Here is a 14,780-nt window from a genome sequence, read left to right as displayed (position 1 = left end):
GCTATCTCTATTTGTGTCAGGCCAGCAGCCTCACCTGCATGGCTGATAGTGGGTAGCTGAGGAGGCCAGCTGGGTGGAGCGGGCTGGCAGAGGCTGAGGCAGCAGAATGGGTGAGAGGCAGGGCAGGGGACTGAGGTGGGGATCTGGGCCTGGCTGGAGTGGAGGATGCCTGGGGAGACACACGGGGTGCTCCGGGAGGAGGCGTGGTGATGGAAGTGAGGTCACAGGGGTTGCGAGGGAGCAGACTGAACCAGTGTCCACTCCTCTCTGTCAGGACTCTGAGCAGCTGGTCGCTGGCTTGGAATGAGAGGTACGGAGATGGAGCTGGGAAGGAGGTTGGAGGAGTGTTCCCTGAGCTTTCACGCGGGGCTGGCAGGCAGGGGACAGATAAAGAGGTCGACGCTGGGGGAGGGATGCTTGTCGTGTCATTAGTGGTCACCATGGAGGGGGTTGTTGCTACTGCTGGCTCAGAGGTATTGCGAGTGGGGGAGGAGGATGTTCCCGTGGTTGTGGCAACAGGAGTGCCCAAGGGGCTCGTGCCGTTTTGTCTCACATGGGGACTCTCCTTGTCCTCTGCCATCACGGTTTCTTTGCCGACGTCCCGGAATGTGCACAGTTTGGATACACAGCCTGGCTGCTGGTAGAACAGGGCGTTTTTTGTCCCCTCATGCTCTTTTTCCTCCTCTTTCTCGTGCTCCAAGCCTCGCGTTTGAATGCTCTGCCCATCGAGGCTGGTGGGTTTCTCCTTCTGCAGCTCGATCTCCTGAGGTTCCTCTTTGACTTTGACCTCCTCTGCCGCTCTCCTCCTCCTCTGTCGCTCCTCCTCCAGTTCCTCTGGAGCTGCAGGGAGAGCGCACTGTTAATGTGGCTGAAAACACAACTACCGTGGTTGAAATCACAACAATTCTCCACTTGCTTTTGGGAGAAAAGTAGAGTTGTGTTCGATTATTATAGTTTTAGTCATTGAGGATTTAGATAAAGTAAAGCATCCTCAGCATATTTTACATTTCCAAAAACAGATGAACATGCAGCTAAACAGATGTTTTCGCAACATTTCTCCCCTCCTCTTCCTGCAACATCAAATCTGATGATTTTTATTTTCCAGACTGAGCGTGCATAAAATGTGCTATGCAATCAGACGAGCAAATTGAAGCATCTTAACATGGGAATTCATCACACTTGGCGTGCGTTGTACTGTAACTACCTTCTCCACTCTCCATGGCTTCAATGAAGACCCCTCCACAGTGGGGAAGTACCCAGTACCGGCGGCGGTAACGGTCCTGGCCATACATCATGGAGCGCAGAGAATGGGATATTTCAAACAGCTTTCTTCTGGTCTGATGATGTTGCTGCAAATGTACAAAACATACTCTGTGATTTTCGGTCCATTGTTTTGATATATGCATGGAAAACAAAAGACATGCATGCTACCTCGTGTCCTTTCGTAATCACTGTGATATATTGAGCATTACATACTCTGCTAATGAGATCATTTATTAAGCTAATTATTGCCTTCATTAGGAAATAGCCTTCTGTCAGCGTACATATTCATAATATTTACAAAACACATAGTTTGTTTCAATACACACTGTATATTAAAGCATTTAGAGGTTGTAGCGTTTTTATTATTTTCCCTAATCTGATCTATTATTTGAGTGTAGGATGTTTGTGGTGTTACCTCTTATGTATTGTATTAAATTGTAATTAAACACATCTTCATGGCAACATACAGTGACGTCCTGCATAACCATGAACAATGATTATGGGAAAGCAAAAAAAACAGCAATAGTGTTCAACATTTCTGTGGTTTATCTTTTCTTAGTTGCTTCTCTAAGAGACTTCTTTTTTTTATCTCACTGCGTGTGTCATTTTTAATCACACAATCACACATTATCAGTGTCAACCAACCGTGCATTCCTTTTCGGATGCCTTATAAGAACATACCTTGGCTAATTTCTCTATCTGCTTCTCCAGCTCCTCCAGACTGGTGGCTTGGTCAACTTCATCCTGACAGGACAAAACAAACACAGTCAGTGTCTGTGAGCAACCCTCAAAGGTCAGTTTTGATAACGGATCAATCGTTTTCCCCTTTTTTTTTCACCTCATCATATGTCTCCACTTTTTTAACCTTCTTTATTTCTTCTTCCTCCTCGTCGTCCTCGTCCTCTGCCTGGTCATCACTGTCGTCATCCTCTTCATCGTCATCGTCGCTGTCTCCACCCAGTTTCCTCTTGCGTTTGACGGCAGAGGACGGCGTGCCAATGGACTGGTTCTCTTCAACACCCATACTGGCCTCCCTCCTCCCGGTGCGTTTGGCATGAATGGTCCTCAACCTTTATAAACAGAGTCAGGTTCAGCGTGATGGTGGACAGAGAATCAAGGCATTATTATTTTAGGATCAAAGAAAACGTACTTCTTCAGTTTTCCCTCCATAATGATCTTGTCCTTCCTCATGTTCGCCATCTGATCCAGGCTCTTCTCAATCTCACTGGGAAGAGGAAACATAATTCTGTCAAATTACATTTTTGCCTAAGTACGTCCATGTTTTTAGTATTCTCAGAAAGTAGTGAGAAATATATTGAATAACAGATAAAAGCTCAATAAGATGGTATCCCGGAGCACAAATTATTAACTTCCATAATTCCCTTACAATCAAAAAGACTATTACTGCTCCCTACTGCCGCTTTATTAAGCTTTTTTTCCACTGCATCAATAAAACACGCCATTATTGGCTAATGAATGACTTGAGTGTTAAGCACAATAAGAGCATGTAGAGAACATGGTGAATGAATATTCTTTTAGTGAGAGCTTGGTGAAAAGCAGTGTTGGATTTCTATTTTTTTATTTTTTACTATGTGAATCCAAAGGTAGAGGAAGTATTATTCACAACTTTATAACCATTCACCAATGTGAGACTAATGCAGAGTATATTAAGAAAACAAGTACAGGGCTCAGTTGGACAGTCTCAGCTGCTTCTCATACCTGATAACAGCTCTGCTGCAGGCCAGCTCATTAGCCAGGAAGCCCAGGATTGAGGCCTTCTGGGAAGGCGTGTGGGCCTGGAAGGCCTTGGTCTTCAGACTGAGGGCCAAAGGAGCCAGCTTTGTATTGGCACAATGCGCTCCCATGTACATCTGTAGCACCTCAGACACATTATCCCTGTTGATGCCAACGTTGGTCAGGTGGTCCCCCAGCATCGTTTTTGTCTGATGGAGAAGGAGAGAACGCCAAAGAGGTCAAGTTAATGAACACTTCCTTGATGACTGTAAGTTGATTTAATTCATTTGTATTTATTTATGATGCATTAATAAGTACTTAAACCTTAAATCTAAACACTAAAACTAAAATAAACCCCTAAACTAAAAAATAACAAAATCATAATTAATGTTACATGTCATACGTTTGGCATGCAAAACAATATATGTGAACTGAAACTACTGGATAGAGCAATCTGTCTTGGGTTTAATTCTCAAGCTGGTTTCAGTGGTTCAAAATTGCACATAAGTACCACTTAATGAACTTTGAACTAGCTCACCTTTTGTCCAGGCGGCAAACCAGGATCACACACTGCCAAAGAAAGCAGTTTGACCAGAAGGTCCTGGACGTGGCCCATGCTGTCCCCGACATTGAGCAAGCCCTCCTGCAGCATGCCCAGGGTGGGCACATCCGCATTCAAATCAAGGCCCAAAACCTTCCCGAAGCCTCGCAGGAACTGCATCAGCATCAGGCAGTCAGACACGGCGCGTCCTGGTAGGATGAGTCCAGGAATCCGGGAGAACTCAGGGAGAGGCTGCGCAAAGGAAAGTAGGTAAAGGATTGGTGCTGTATGTGTCACTGTGAGAGACATTAAATCCAATTTGGACTAAAGAAAATTGTGATTTAAACAGCTGTGGGAAAATGGGAGTAAAGCTGTCATTACATCTCACACCTGTTGACTGTTATCAAGATGGTGCTTTGCAATTTACAGTGATGACGGCTTATTGTCTACATTATGTAGTACTCTCATTTCACCACTTGGGGGCACACACCTCCACACATAAAAATGCTCACTACCATGTGGTCTTATTGTAAGTACTGACCATCAAGAAAACGTTAAACTTACTATTTAGTACTAATACTACTGCTATTGCTAATAATAATAATATTGCTAATAATAATAATAATAATAATAATAATAATATTAATATTAATAATAATAATAATAATAATATAGCTGACACAAATTGTGTGACTGTGCCCCCTCCTGCCCTAATTCAATGTATAACAGCACCTTATTGAGAAAAACTGACAATATCCAGTACATCAAAGTATGTATGCGCTATCTGTTTTCCTTTGAGTGATCAACTTTACACCCACAGCGCTGAGCGGATGAGCTTCTTTCGTAACTACCTTGTGATCAGACAGACACATGTCTTCATTTGGCTTCCTCAGCTCCCTCGCTATCTCCAGCTCTAGCCTCCGTTGCTCCAGTTTACGCTCTTTGTTCAGGCGCTTCTCATCCCTTTTCTCCTGCCGCAAGCGCTCACGCTCCTGGAGAGTCCAAAATTCAAGAGAGAATTAAGGAAGCACAGCGTGCGTGTGCATTATTGTGTATGCATGTGTGTGTGTGAAAACAGACGGGAAGGTTTACTTGACTTTGCTGAGCAGTATTAGAATTCAGCCTAATGCTGCTGTGCATTCAAAAGAAAAGTGCTTGAGGGCCAGAATCTTTTGACTTGGAAAGTGTGGAGAAAAAATGAATGGAGGGAAAGAGCGCTCAAAAAGGAGAGAACGCAGGAATCCATCCGGGGAATAATGACTTAGGCTCTTTTTATGGAGTGGACTGTTTGTGTGCATGTGGGCTACCTCTGCTTTCTTGCGAGCCTCAACCGCCTTCATCAGCATTACATGTTGCCTCCTCCTCTCCCTCTCCTAGAGTGGCAGAAACACAGGCACATTAACAAGCACACATTGCACATGCAGCACTCAAGGTCGACTAAATTTAGTATGAATTATTGCAAAATTGCGCTGCGCTAAATTCAAATAGAGGCACCGTACTTGGAACAGACACAAAACGATGCTTCACATGTATGGTGGAAGCATAAGTGAAGAGTACAGTAATACGATGACAACCAAAAAGCAACACAGAGATGCGGTACAAAGTAGATGTGATGACAGGCTCAAAAAAGAGAAGCAGCTGGAATCGGTGGTGGCGCCTCTAAACTAAAGCTGACACAACAAAAGCAACAAAACGCTGGTTGCCAGAAGTCTTCAGACGTGCCACATTGGCATGATCAACATAATAAATTATATTACATGAGGTAGTGTTAATGTGTTTTTTTTTTTTTTTTTTTTTTTGACACATCGTTCTCATAATATTTGGCCAGGGGGACGACAAATAGGAATAGATGGTAAAACCAGCTACAGACTGTTCCACCTCAGTGGTTTTGGCAGCGTAAGTATTAGCACAGTATGTGACTGCCGAGGATGAGACATCTATGTTGTTCTTTGGTGCATGATACACAGTCTACTGCAAAAGGGCACAGGAATCACTGGTGACTGACTATCATTTTATTTGATCTCTTTAGGTTTCCCGCTCCACCGTATCAGGCTGTCATTCCCTCTGTGATCCACCAGAAACACACAATTGCCACTATTAGGGCTTGCCAAGGACATTTCCAGCACATAGTGACTGAAATGGGCTAGTTTGTGAGGATTGTTTTGTCATTGTGATAAACAAAACAGGCTAGATGCCAAGCACTCTGCTACCGTATTTCTGTGTCCTTATTGGTTTGATTTATCTACAAATGGAGAACTTCAAAAAGGACATAGAGACTGTGGCATTCAGCTTTTTCGAGCTTTCCACTTCATCAAACACAATGAATATGTTGAGGGGTATTATGATAACAAGCTACAGCGAATCAAAAGCAATGCAATTGCGTGTGACAACCGTAAATACCAGGATTATATCATGTATCTCAGTTTGCTCTGAGGGAAGGTACAAGGGGTTAAAGCAACAATCGGCTCAAGAGTCCACTATGAAACAGATAGGCAGACCTTTAGATTCAGCTGTGACTGTGTATGAGTGAGAACAAGCAGGACAGCCAGGACAAAATAAAATACTACACAGAATCATTATTGTCCCCGTGGTGGAATTAACTATATTGTTGTTTAACAATTGATCTGGTCTATTAGCAAGCGAAGGTTGTGCCGCACCCTCACTGAACTCGGGCGGGGGGGAATCTGCCGGGAAGTATCTCCACCATAAAGACAAAATGATTCTCGGTAGCTGTTTTCATTATTTGTGCGGAGTACAGGAACAGTGAATGACAGAGAGGCTGGGATGGGGCAGGTTAAAGTCCAGCACTCTGTGGACTGCAGAACAGATGCACGGACGAACACACACAAGCTCAATGTCTGGGCCGAAATCGTCAAGCACTCATGGGGTAACACGGGCTACTCCAATACAACGGTTAGACAATGTATGTGATGGATGGAAACTCCTCGAGTGCACTTTGAGACAGTGAGTGTGGATTGGCTAGCAGCCTTTGCAATGCATTCTGAGTAGGAGGGGGAGGATGGGGGAGGGGGACAGAAGCTGCCTGGCCACCGTGACAGGGTCAGTTGTCCCTCAGGACGAGCAGATGGAGGCAGCATACTGACTCTTTTTCTCTTTTGTTGGTTTTGCTGGAAAGCCATGCAGAAGAATGTAGTATGACAGCAGCCAGTGCTACACTTAATGCATTGCTATGACAACCATAACACAACCAGTTACACGATGCAGGTGTTAGATGTACAAAAATAAACATACCCATACCATATCTAGTCTATGCCTCTCCAACTCCTGGCGGAGAGAGTTGGCAAAATATTACGGAACAGAAATAATATCCAAAACCACAAAGCATGGCGTTTAATAAAGAGAAATACTGCCGGCTTTCATTAAATGGATGTTTGGTAATTAAGCACATTTACATATATACTCACATGCCTCGTATTTAAATGCACATAGATGCACAAATACACTCAGACACACGTACACTCTCGCGCACACACACACCTGTCAAATTTCTATTCAAGTGAAGTCTAAGGTAAATGGTTTTATTCAGCAGTAACTATTACGTTCAAGAGGCAGAGCAAGTTGGAGTGAATGCCTACCTGGTGTTTGAGGATCTCCGCCTGCTGTCTCCTCAACTCTTTCTCCTTGAAGGCAAGAAAGAGAAGATGAGGGAAAAATCAATATGCTTCCATTGTGCCAATATCATGAAAATCACTACAGACTGATGGAATTTCATCCCCTTTCAAAGGGCCGCTCTAATTACATTGCCAGCTACTTCGAAGGTGGATAAGAGCCCACATCATGGTGCGTGTGAAATAATCTAATTAATGTGGGTTTTGATCAAAAAACGGTGGATGCATCTGTTTCAAGGGATTTATTTTAAAAAGTGCAAACACACCTTTATCCGTTTTTCAGCCTCCAATATTTTGGCATTGGCGACTTCTTCCTTCTTTTTCCGTTTGGCCTATGAATACAGATTGAGGTCAAGAATCACAGAAACAGACACATATCAATCAGTCTTGGGTGAGGGCTTTGCTGCACTTTAACTGATTGTTTGCAGTTTTCTGGTTTGAGCAAAGATTTTAAGCTCCTGAATGCCAGTCAAATTTGTAAAACACAGCGAATGAATAATGTATCTCTTTAACACCTAATTGTAAAAATGTTGAAGCCTCCCGTTAAGAGTGGCTTGTCAACCGTGTCAACTCAAAATTGATTTAGTCCTGCTAAAACACTTTGAAGCTCCTACGGTATAATTGTGTGCGCCTGCATATGTGTGTGTGTGTGTGTGCGTGCGGATGTGGATGCATCTTTGCATGTGTGTGTGGAAAACAGCACCTTTTTTTTTTTTTCTCTCGACCCACTTATGCTAAACTGTTACTGTTGTCTGAAGAAAAAAAGTCTTTTCTGTCCAATTTAAATAAGGGCTGAAGAGGCAGCAACAGCCTTTTTAATATTCAACAGCCGTCAACCAAGACCAATTTAGCATTAGTTCCATGTGGAATTATGCCTAAGAAGACGCAACTCCCTCCAATGCATGCTGCTGTTCAGTAATGAGCTTTAGGAAGATTAAAACACTATAGACTGAGGGGCTGGAGCTATCCAGGAATGTTCTGCTTAATCAGAGGTGCTGTTGGATCAGATTCTGTACCTCCAAAATGTGCTGCGCCCTGACTTCCTTCTCCATCCGAATCTGCTGAATACGCTTGATCTTTTCCTGTGAAACCAACAAAAAAAAAAAAACACAACATAATCTCTTAATATTTTAGACATTAAAAAAAACATCCTCAGATGAAATCACTTCCCAACCACTCTGTTCCAAAGACACAGCAATAAGAAAAGTAATGATGGTAATTTAAAAGCGAGCTTTAAAGCGTCACAAAATAACCATTCAGCACTTCTTGCGGTGCACACGGGGACTACGTGTGTCAGGACACTTAGATAAGGAGAAAGGGAGGAAAAAGATTTGTCAGCACACATGTAAAGCACACCAACCTGCTGCTTGAGGATCTTGATCTGCTCTTTCTGCTTCCGCCTCTCCTCCGCCGCCATGATAGCTTCAAGAAGTCAAAGTCAGTGTTATGTTAGTGTCCGCAAAAATGACCTACAAAGCTGGGCAACCGGCTGTATTCATATCTGAGAGACTTACAGTTGTTAAGATATATTTATTCAGGCGGTCGCACTGGGATCAAGATGCATTTTACACAAGAGTACAAGCGATTCTGAGAACAACTAAGATGAGTCAGTCACACCAAACAAAAACGAAACACGCAGACACACTCATTAATACAATGACAAACATTTAAAAAAAAGAATAGAGTAGCATGTAACATGTTGAAGTCCCTTTCAGGTATGAGAGACTCACTTCCAATAGTAAGGTGCATAATAGAAACCAGAAAGATGAGTTTAACCAGCCATAGGCACACAGTGGCTCTCAAATACTAGAGCCAGGTACTAATGCTGCGGGGGCCACGCTCGAATTATTTTAAATGGTAATTTAAAAAAGAAGTCAGTCATGTATACTTCCTTAAATAAATACACCATATTAAAAAATATAAATGTAAGACCATAAACTACATTTTATATTCAAAATTCTTATTTTCAATGCAATCGTTAACTGACGTAAAATGTCAACTACCTCAAATGTTTCAAAGAGGTAACATTATTGAAAAAAAGTCAACTGGCATGCAGTAATAATCAGAACACACAGAATTACACCTCTTAGGTTAAAATTATTTGGCTCGCTCATCGTGTGTAGGAATTCATATATAAGCATAATGTTTACAGCATGGCAGCAAAAAAGATTAGAGCAGAAAAAAAAGATGAAAGCTTGTGCTTTAAAGTGATGAAAATAAACATGAACACACATACAAGCAAAGGTTGTAGGTAGTGTCGTACACCCGTGTCCCCAGAGGCCCTGCTCGTTTGTATGCTTATTACGTGGTGACCAACTGACCAACCGTAAAACCACCACTATCATCCTTACAGCACTGAGCAAAAAAAGAAACCTGGGTCTACCTTGCTGTTTCCGAGCTTCTTTGGCTGCACGCGCCAGTGCCTGCTTTTCCAGTTTTCTCATCAGTTTCATCTGGGTGGCCTGTCGGGCTATTTCTGCACAGAGGGTGAAGAAAGACATTGTCCGTGTGAACATTTCAAGAGAATACCTAAATACTACTGCAGCCTGACCTTGCACATTTGACTGAGATAATTCTTTGGCTTTTTGTGAAATTTGGACAAAATTAGGGACAGATACTCAAAACCAAAGGATTAACATATATTTATGAAATGTGTCCATTAACATTTAAACAGACAAAAAGATTAAAATGTTTTTACGAGGGTGGAACTGACAACCAGACAGTTCTGGTGCCAGAGTAGAAAAGGTTTTACTTTGTAATAACAGCATATGCAGTTATGTTGTTATCAAAGCCAAAGAAAAGCCTAGCGACATCAAAAAAGACATGATAACAAAGCCGATTCATCTTAAAAAGTATGTGGTTTACTGCATATGAAGTAGGTGGATCTAACAAACAATAAAAAAATGACTTTAAAACATTAACCCCTTCCTTAACCTCCTCTACCTGAATAACGGCTGGTTGATTAATGACACACACACACACACTTGTGACAAACATATTTCAGGGCTCATTTCCTGTGCTAACCTTGAGCCTCTAGTTTGCGCAGGAGTTTGACCTCACTGGGACTGGGGCCCTCGGGCACCAGCGGATCGCCCACGTTAGGGGGCCGCCCCTTCCTCCGTCGGGAGCCTTTGCCACCTCCTTCGCCCGCTAACTGGCGGTCTGAACTACCGGCGCGACCCCTACGACCTTCCATCGCCAAAATGTGTGGAATGACCTCCTCTTCCTTCAACAGGCTCCACTGTAAACCCTAGAGAGAGAGAACACGTAGCGATGGAGAGATTGGGCGGGGTGCGGAGAGGTGAACGATATGTTAACAATTCATGATTTTATGTGAGATAAATGAATTAAATAAAATAGCATTACATTTTCTATAACACACAGTAAAAGCTGGCAAAACAGTGCATTAACTAAGAAGTACACATGTACTGATCTGTCCTCTTCTATCTGGTGTTTCTCTGGCCCCTCAGCGATTTATGCATTTTCTCTATCCTGCTTCCAATAATACACACATCCATTTTTCTGATTTATATCTTTGTAACACGTGCCACACATAACATGGCAAATATCATTGGTCACCTGTGGAAGTAATTTCAGCTGATTACTGCATTTATCCATGCACAGTGAGAGGTCTATGAACTAGGACTACTGAGGGTTTTGGTTGATTCCTATTCATGCCCTGACAGCGACTGCTGCATGATGCTTTGCCTGCCGCTAGATGAAAAGATGAACAGGGATCACGAAGAGAGAGAAAGAGAGATGAAAGGCAGTCACCTGGGGTCCTTCTCTGGCTTCATAGAAGTCACCAACCCTTATCTTTGCACTGAAGCTAAAATTATCGCGTGTGATGCCACTTATTCCATTTCTGGATAGATACTACAGAAGAGAAAATAATAATGGCGTTGGTTTAGGCAGAAAAAAAAATGGTGAAATTAGCGACATTGAAAAGCATCGGGGAAGCACTACATTGGAGGGAGTCTAAGGGTTGCAGTGTGCATCTGTGCAGTGCTACTAATCATTATAAAAGCCAGGGGACAAAAAAAGAGCAAAAGCTCTCAGGAGAGAAAAACGGTTCTGACCTTGGGGTGCACAATTCAGGCCCTTTATTATTTATCTGTGGCCATGCTAGGCTTTTTACTGCCAACTGACTGACTAGCAGTGAGTGAATGTTACTGAGTACACATTTTTCTCTGTGCGCTACTCCGCTCAAAGACGATTAGCGTAGTTGAGCTTCTGATGAAGCAAACAAAGAAGATTATAGACTATAATGTACCGTACAAATGGGGCCAAAGCTGTGCATCCCAACACTAACCATTAATCTTTTTTTTTGGGGGGGGGGGGGGGGTTGGGGGGGAGAGATTGGGGAAGGAGAGGTGAAAAAAAAAGTGGCAGAAGAAGTGAATCTAAGAATATCATCTCACACTATTGGGGTCACAGACAGCGGGGTGGGGGTGGAGTGCAGCTGGAGCGGTAGCATAGACAACAAATCCTGATACAGAAGCATTTGTTTGAGCGATGTGGATGAGCAGTGTTTGCAAGTATTAGCAAAAAATATCCCTCCGTAATAAATCACAAACCATGCCGCCCACATTGACTCCCACTTCAATCCCGAACTGCTCATCTGTACGCCTCGTAACATTTGCTTCCGTATCACGGGTGCAGACTACACACAGCGCGGCGAGGCCGTGGTACCTTCATCACATCTGGGTACTGCCTTAGTTTCTTGCCACACGGGGCGTAGTAGGCCACCTCGCCCTGTGACCGCCCGGCCAGTGACTTGATTCTTGTTTCTCTCCGCCACCTGTTTTTTTTTTTAAGAAGGAAGCAATAACACGGTCCTTCAGACAAACGGTGTGTCGTACATTTGTGAGCAAGCACGGATGTGAGCACTCTGAAAAGTGAATCGCTTCCATGATAGGTGTCTCTCTCTCTCTCAGCCTCTTGTACATACCCCAACTCCAGAGGTATCATCAACTCCTTCTCATCCGTCACCCTCTTCCTCTTCCCTAAGCCTGTGGAGAGACAAGAGATCAACCATCAATTTGTCAGCACAACCTACGGCCGGAGACCTCACACACATGCAGTAGCAGCAAGTCGAAGTGCCTGAACTCACCAGTAATCGCACCTGGCAGGTAACCAAGAACATGCACGTGTATGCGCACTGCACTGGCCTTTCAAAACCGCATTTACCAGTCTTATGTGACCACAGAAGTTAAATACACGCTCAATTCTCCAGACTGGCATTTTCAAATCATAAAACTAAAATGCCAAGCCCTGATATGCGTGAACACAGGAGGGGTTTTACATCGCGTGGTAATGTCTGACGAACAGTGTCCATTTAAGAAAGGCATAGGAGAAAAGAAAATTAATTACAGACGAGGAAAGACTGGAAAATCTACTTGGATTATTCCCGGCAAGCTACACTTGTCTAATTTTCTCTGATCTGGGTAACCTCTCTGCATTGAAAGAAGGCAGACGTTAATCCTGTTGCTGTGCCAAACCAGTTGTCAGGGCTCTTAGGCATGCCCCTACAGGACCTGAGAGCTCCGGTTAGTCCATGGCAACCAACCGCCTTCTTCCTGCCTGCCGAAAAGCAGGCAACAATCCCTCTTCATCTGAGGATGATGGGTTATGACGTTATTCAAGAGCAGAGGCCTTGTTAACAAAACAGGGCCTCTGCTGTTTTTGTGGTGCTGTATATGCCTGGGAGATTAAATTAAATATCTGCTTTTCACAATAAGACAGTGAAAGGACAGGAGTAGCAATTAACGTCACCCAATTAACTCTTTTACTTTAATTAACACGTAACTTCTTAAATCCCTCACGTCATTCTCTTCTGCAACACATCACAACCAAAGCTTTATTTTCAACCCTTTTTTTTTTTCCTCATATGAGACCCTAATAAAACCATCCTTCATCAACACGTTACCTAATGGAGAGGCTAGGCTGTAGGACGAAGAGCCTGGAGAGCTGTGATAGGCCAAGGCACTGGAGCTGGTGACAATGGTGGGAGTCTTGATGACCTGTAGGTTGAGGGGGGAGCAGCTGGTGGCGGTGTGGTTGGTTGAGGTGTTCAGTAGTTCTGGGCCTTTGGTTAGCCTGCGAGGAGTCATCTCCTTTTTGGATGACCCAGACGGCAGCAGCTTTAACTCCTTCACTTTCTTCCCAGAGACGTCGCTGTCTGAGTTGCTGTCAGACTCTGAAATGGGAGTCCAGAGCAAAGTGGGTAAGGATCCATTCAGTTGTTTTTCAGGAAAAAATCCAGAACATTGTGTAGTTCCAGCCTCTCAGCTGGGAGGATGTGTGGCTTTTCTTTGTCTTATGCGATAGTAAACTAAACCTTTTTAGGTTTTGGACTGTTGTTTGGACAAAGCCAACAATTCAATGACATCGCCTTGGACTTTGAGAAATTGTGATGTCCCTTTTTCACACTTTTGACATTTCATAGACCTGATAATTAATTGACTAACTGAGAAAATGATCAGAAGAGTATATGATAAATAAAACGATTGTTAGTTGCAGCATTGATGTGAATATCTTAATGATCAGCTCATCGTTAAACTGTGAAAGTTACTTTTGCTCCTGTTTATAGAAGTTACATACCTGACAAACTATCATCTGAGTCCTCTTCATCCTCCTCCTCCTCCTCAAGGTCGTCATCCTCGTCATCATCGTCATCTCCCGAGTCGTCAGATTCCTTGTTAGCCGGGAGACCGGCTATGGGGTTACATGTCCCAGGGATCCCCACTCCGGGAATTCCAACTCCAGGGATACTAACTCCAGGAATCCCGATCCCGGGCTCTCCTCCACGAAACAAATCTACTAGAGACTGTACCAGATGGTTCTGAGAAAAGCCCTTCCAGGCAGCTAAAGGGTCTGCCTGTCCCTGTCCCTGTCCCTGTCCCTGTCCCTGTCCCAGTCCGGGTGTCTGGGCCTTACCCTTAGGGGTCTTGTTCTTTCTGGATCCATGGCCTGTAGCATGGGGTGAGGTAGTGGAGGGCTGTGACAGAGGCCCAGCCTGGGCAGTTGCTTGGGTCCTGCTCGCCCCTGTGCTCAGATTGACAGGCATCGACCCAGCATCGGAGTCGCACTGAGGGGACTTGCCTTGAGAGGCGGAGTCTTTGCGAGGTTTGGTGATGAGGGCCAAAGGTGCGTCCTGAGTGATGCTTTGGATGACTCCATTTGGGTGGTGGGGTTCGGGGAGCCCCAGCAGGGCACTCGAGAGGAAGAGGTTGGAGTGATTGTTCTGGGGTGGAGGAGGCAACGGCGAAGAAGACAGAGACGTCCTCTTGGGAGACTTGTTTGGACCTTGCTGCTGCTTCTTTAGCTCAGCTGGGAATGTCTGCCCTTGGGACATGAGAGTCTGGGAACAGAGGAGGAGAGAGGGAGAGAACAAGGAGAGGCAGGGATTCAGCGGGAGGGAGGGAGGGAGGGAGGGAGAGGGAAAGGCAGAACGGGAGGAACAAAGAAAGGTTAGAGAAAAAAAATTGGAAAAGAAACGGGACAAAGTGGAGTTGCCCAAGCTGTCAGTTTGCATCGCTGTTGATTGTTTGAGCAGGTGACAAAACTACAATGCTGAACACTGGTACAGTTAACTGTGTCTAAGCCCTTTT

The 14,780-nt window shown here is 44.1% G+C and overlaps 1 protein-coding gene across 29 annotated transcripts in view; it reads right to left on the bottom strand.

Annotated features, from left to right (window-relative positions):
* The window catches only part of baz2ba (bromodomain adjacent to zinc finger domain, 2Ba), a 63,515-nt gene that overhangs the window by 6,252 nt on the left and 42,483 nt on the right, over positions 1-14,780 (bottom strand). For 10 of the 29 annotated variants that reach the window (XM_076077838.1, XM_076077837.1, XM_076077839.1 and 7 more), the window contains 21 exons: positions 13,771-14,530; positions 13,097-13,366; positions 12,119-12,179; positions 11,860-11,968; positions 10,942-11,043; positions 10,192-10,417; positions 9,551-9,643; positions 8,529-8,589; positions 8,184-8,262; positions 7,434-7,499; positions 7,135-7,179; positions 6,791-6,823; positions 4,846-4,911; positions 4,390-4,530; positions 3,536-3,790; positions 2,983-3,206; positions 2,414-2,488; positions 2,102-2,333; positions 1,945-2,007; positions 1,205-1,349; positions 35-840 (listed from right to left, as the gene is read on the bottom strand). In XM_076077838.1, coding sequence (XP_075933953.1) covers positions 35-840; positions 1,205-1,349; positions 1,945-2,007; positions 2,102-2,333; positions 2,414-2,488; positions 2,983-3,206; positions 3,536-3,790; positions 4,390-4,530; positions 4,846-4,911; positions 6,791-6,823; positions 7,135-7,179; positions 7,434-7,499; positions 8,184-8,262; positions 8,529-8,589; positions 9,551-9,643; positions 10,192-10,417; positions 10,942-11,043; positions 11,860-11,968; positions 12,119-12,179; positions 13,097-13,366; positions 13,771-14,530 — 3,912 coding nt within the window. Of the gene's footprint in view, positions 1-34; positions 841-1,204; positions 1,350-1,944; positions 2,008-2,101; positions 2,334-2,413; positions 2,489-2,982; positions 3,207-3,535; positions 3,791-4,389; positions 4,531-4,845; positions 4,912-6,790; positions 6,824-7,134; positions 7,180-7,433; positions 7,500-8,183; positions 8,263-8,527; positions 8,590-9,550; positions 9,644-10,191; positions 10,418-10,941; positions 11,044-11,859; positions 11,969-12,118; positions 12,180-13,096; positions 13,367-13,770; positions 14,531-14,780 lie in introns of all 29 variants that reach the window. The other 19 variants (XM_076077824.1, XM_076077827.1, XM_076077847.1 and 16 more) reach the window with 9 other exon arrangements.

The sequence above is a fragment of the Anarhichas minor genome, unplaced genomic scaffold (genome assembly GCF_050575085.1).
Source record: "Anarhichas minor isolate MPS153535 unplaced genomic scaffold, ASM5057508v1 ptg000062l, whole genome shotgun sequence".
In the NCBI taxonomy this organism is placed as follows: domain Eukaryota; kingdom Metazoa; phylum Chordata; class Actinopteri; order Perciformes; family Anarhichadidae; genus Anarhichas; species Anarhichas minor.
This window is presented reverse-complemented; position numbering and strand designations above follow the sequence as displayed.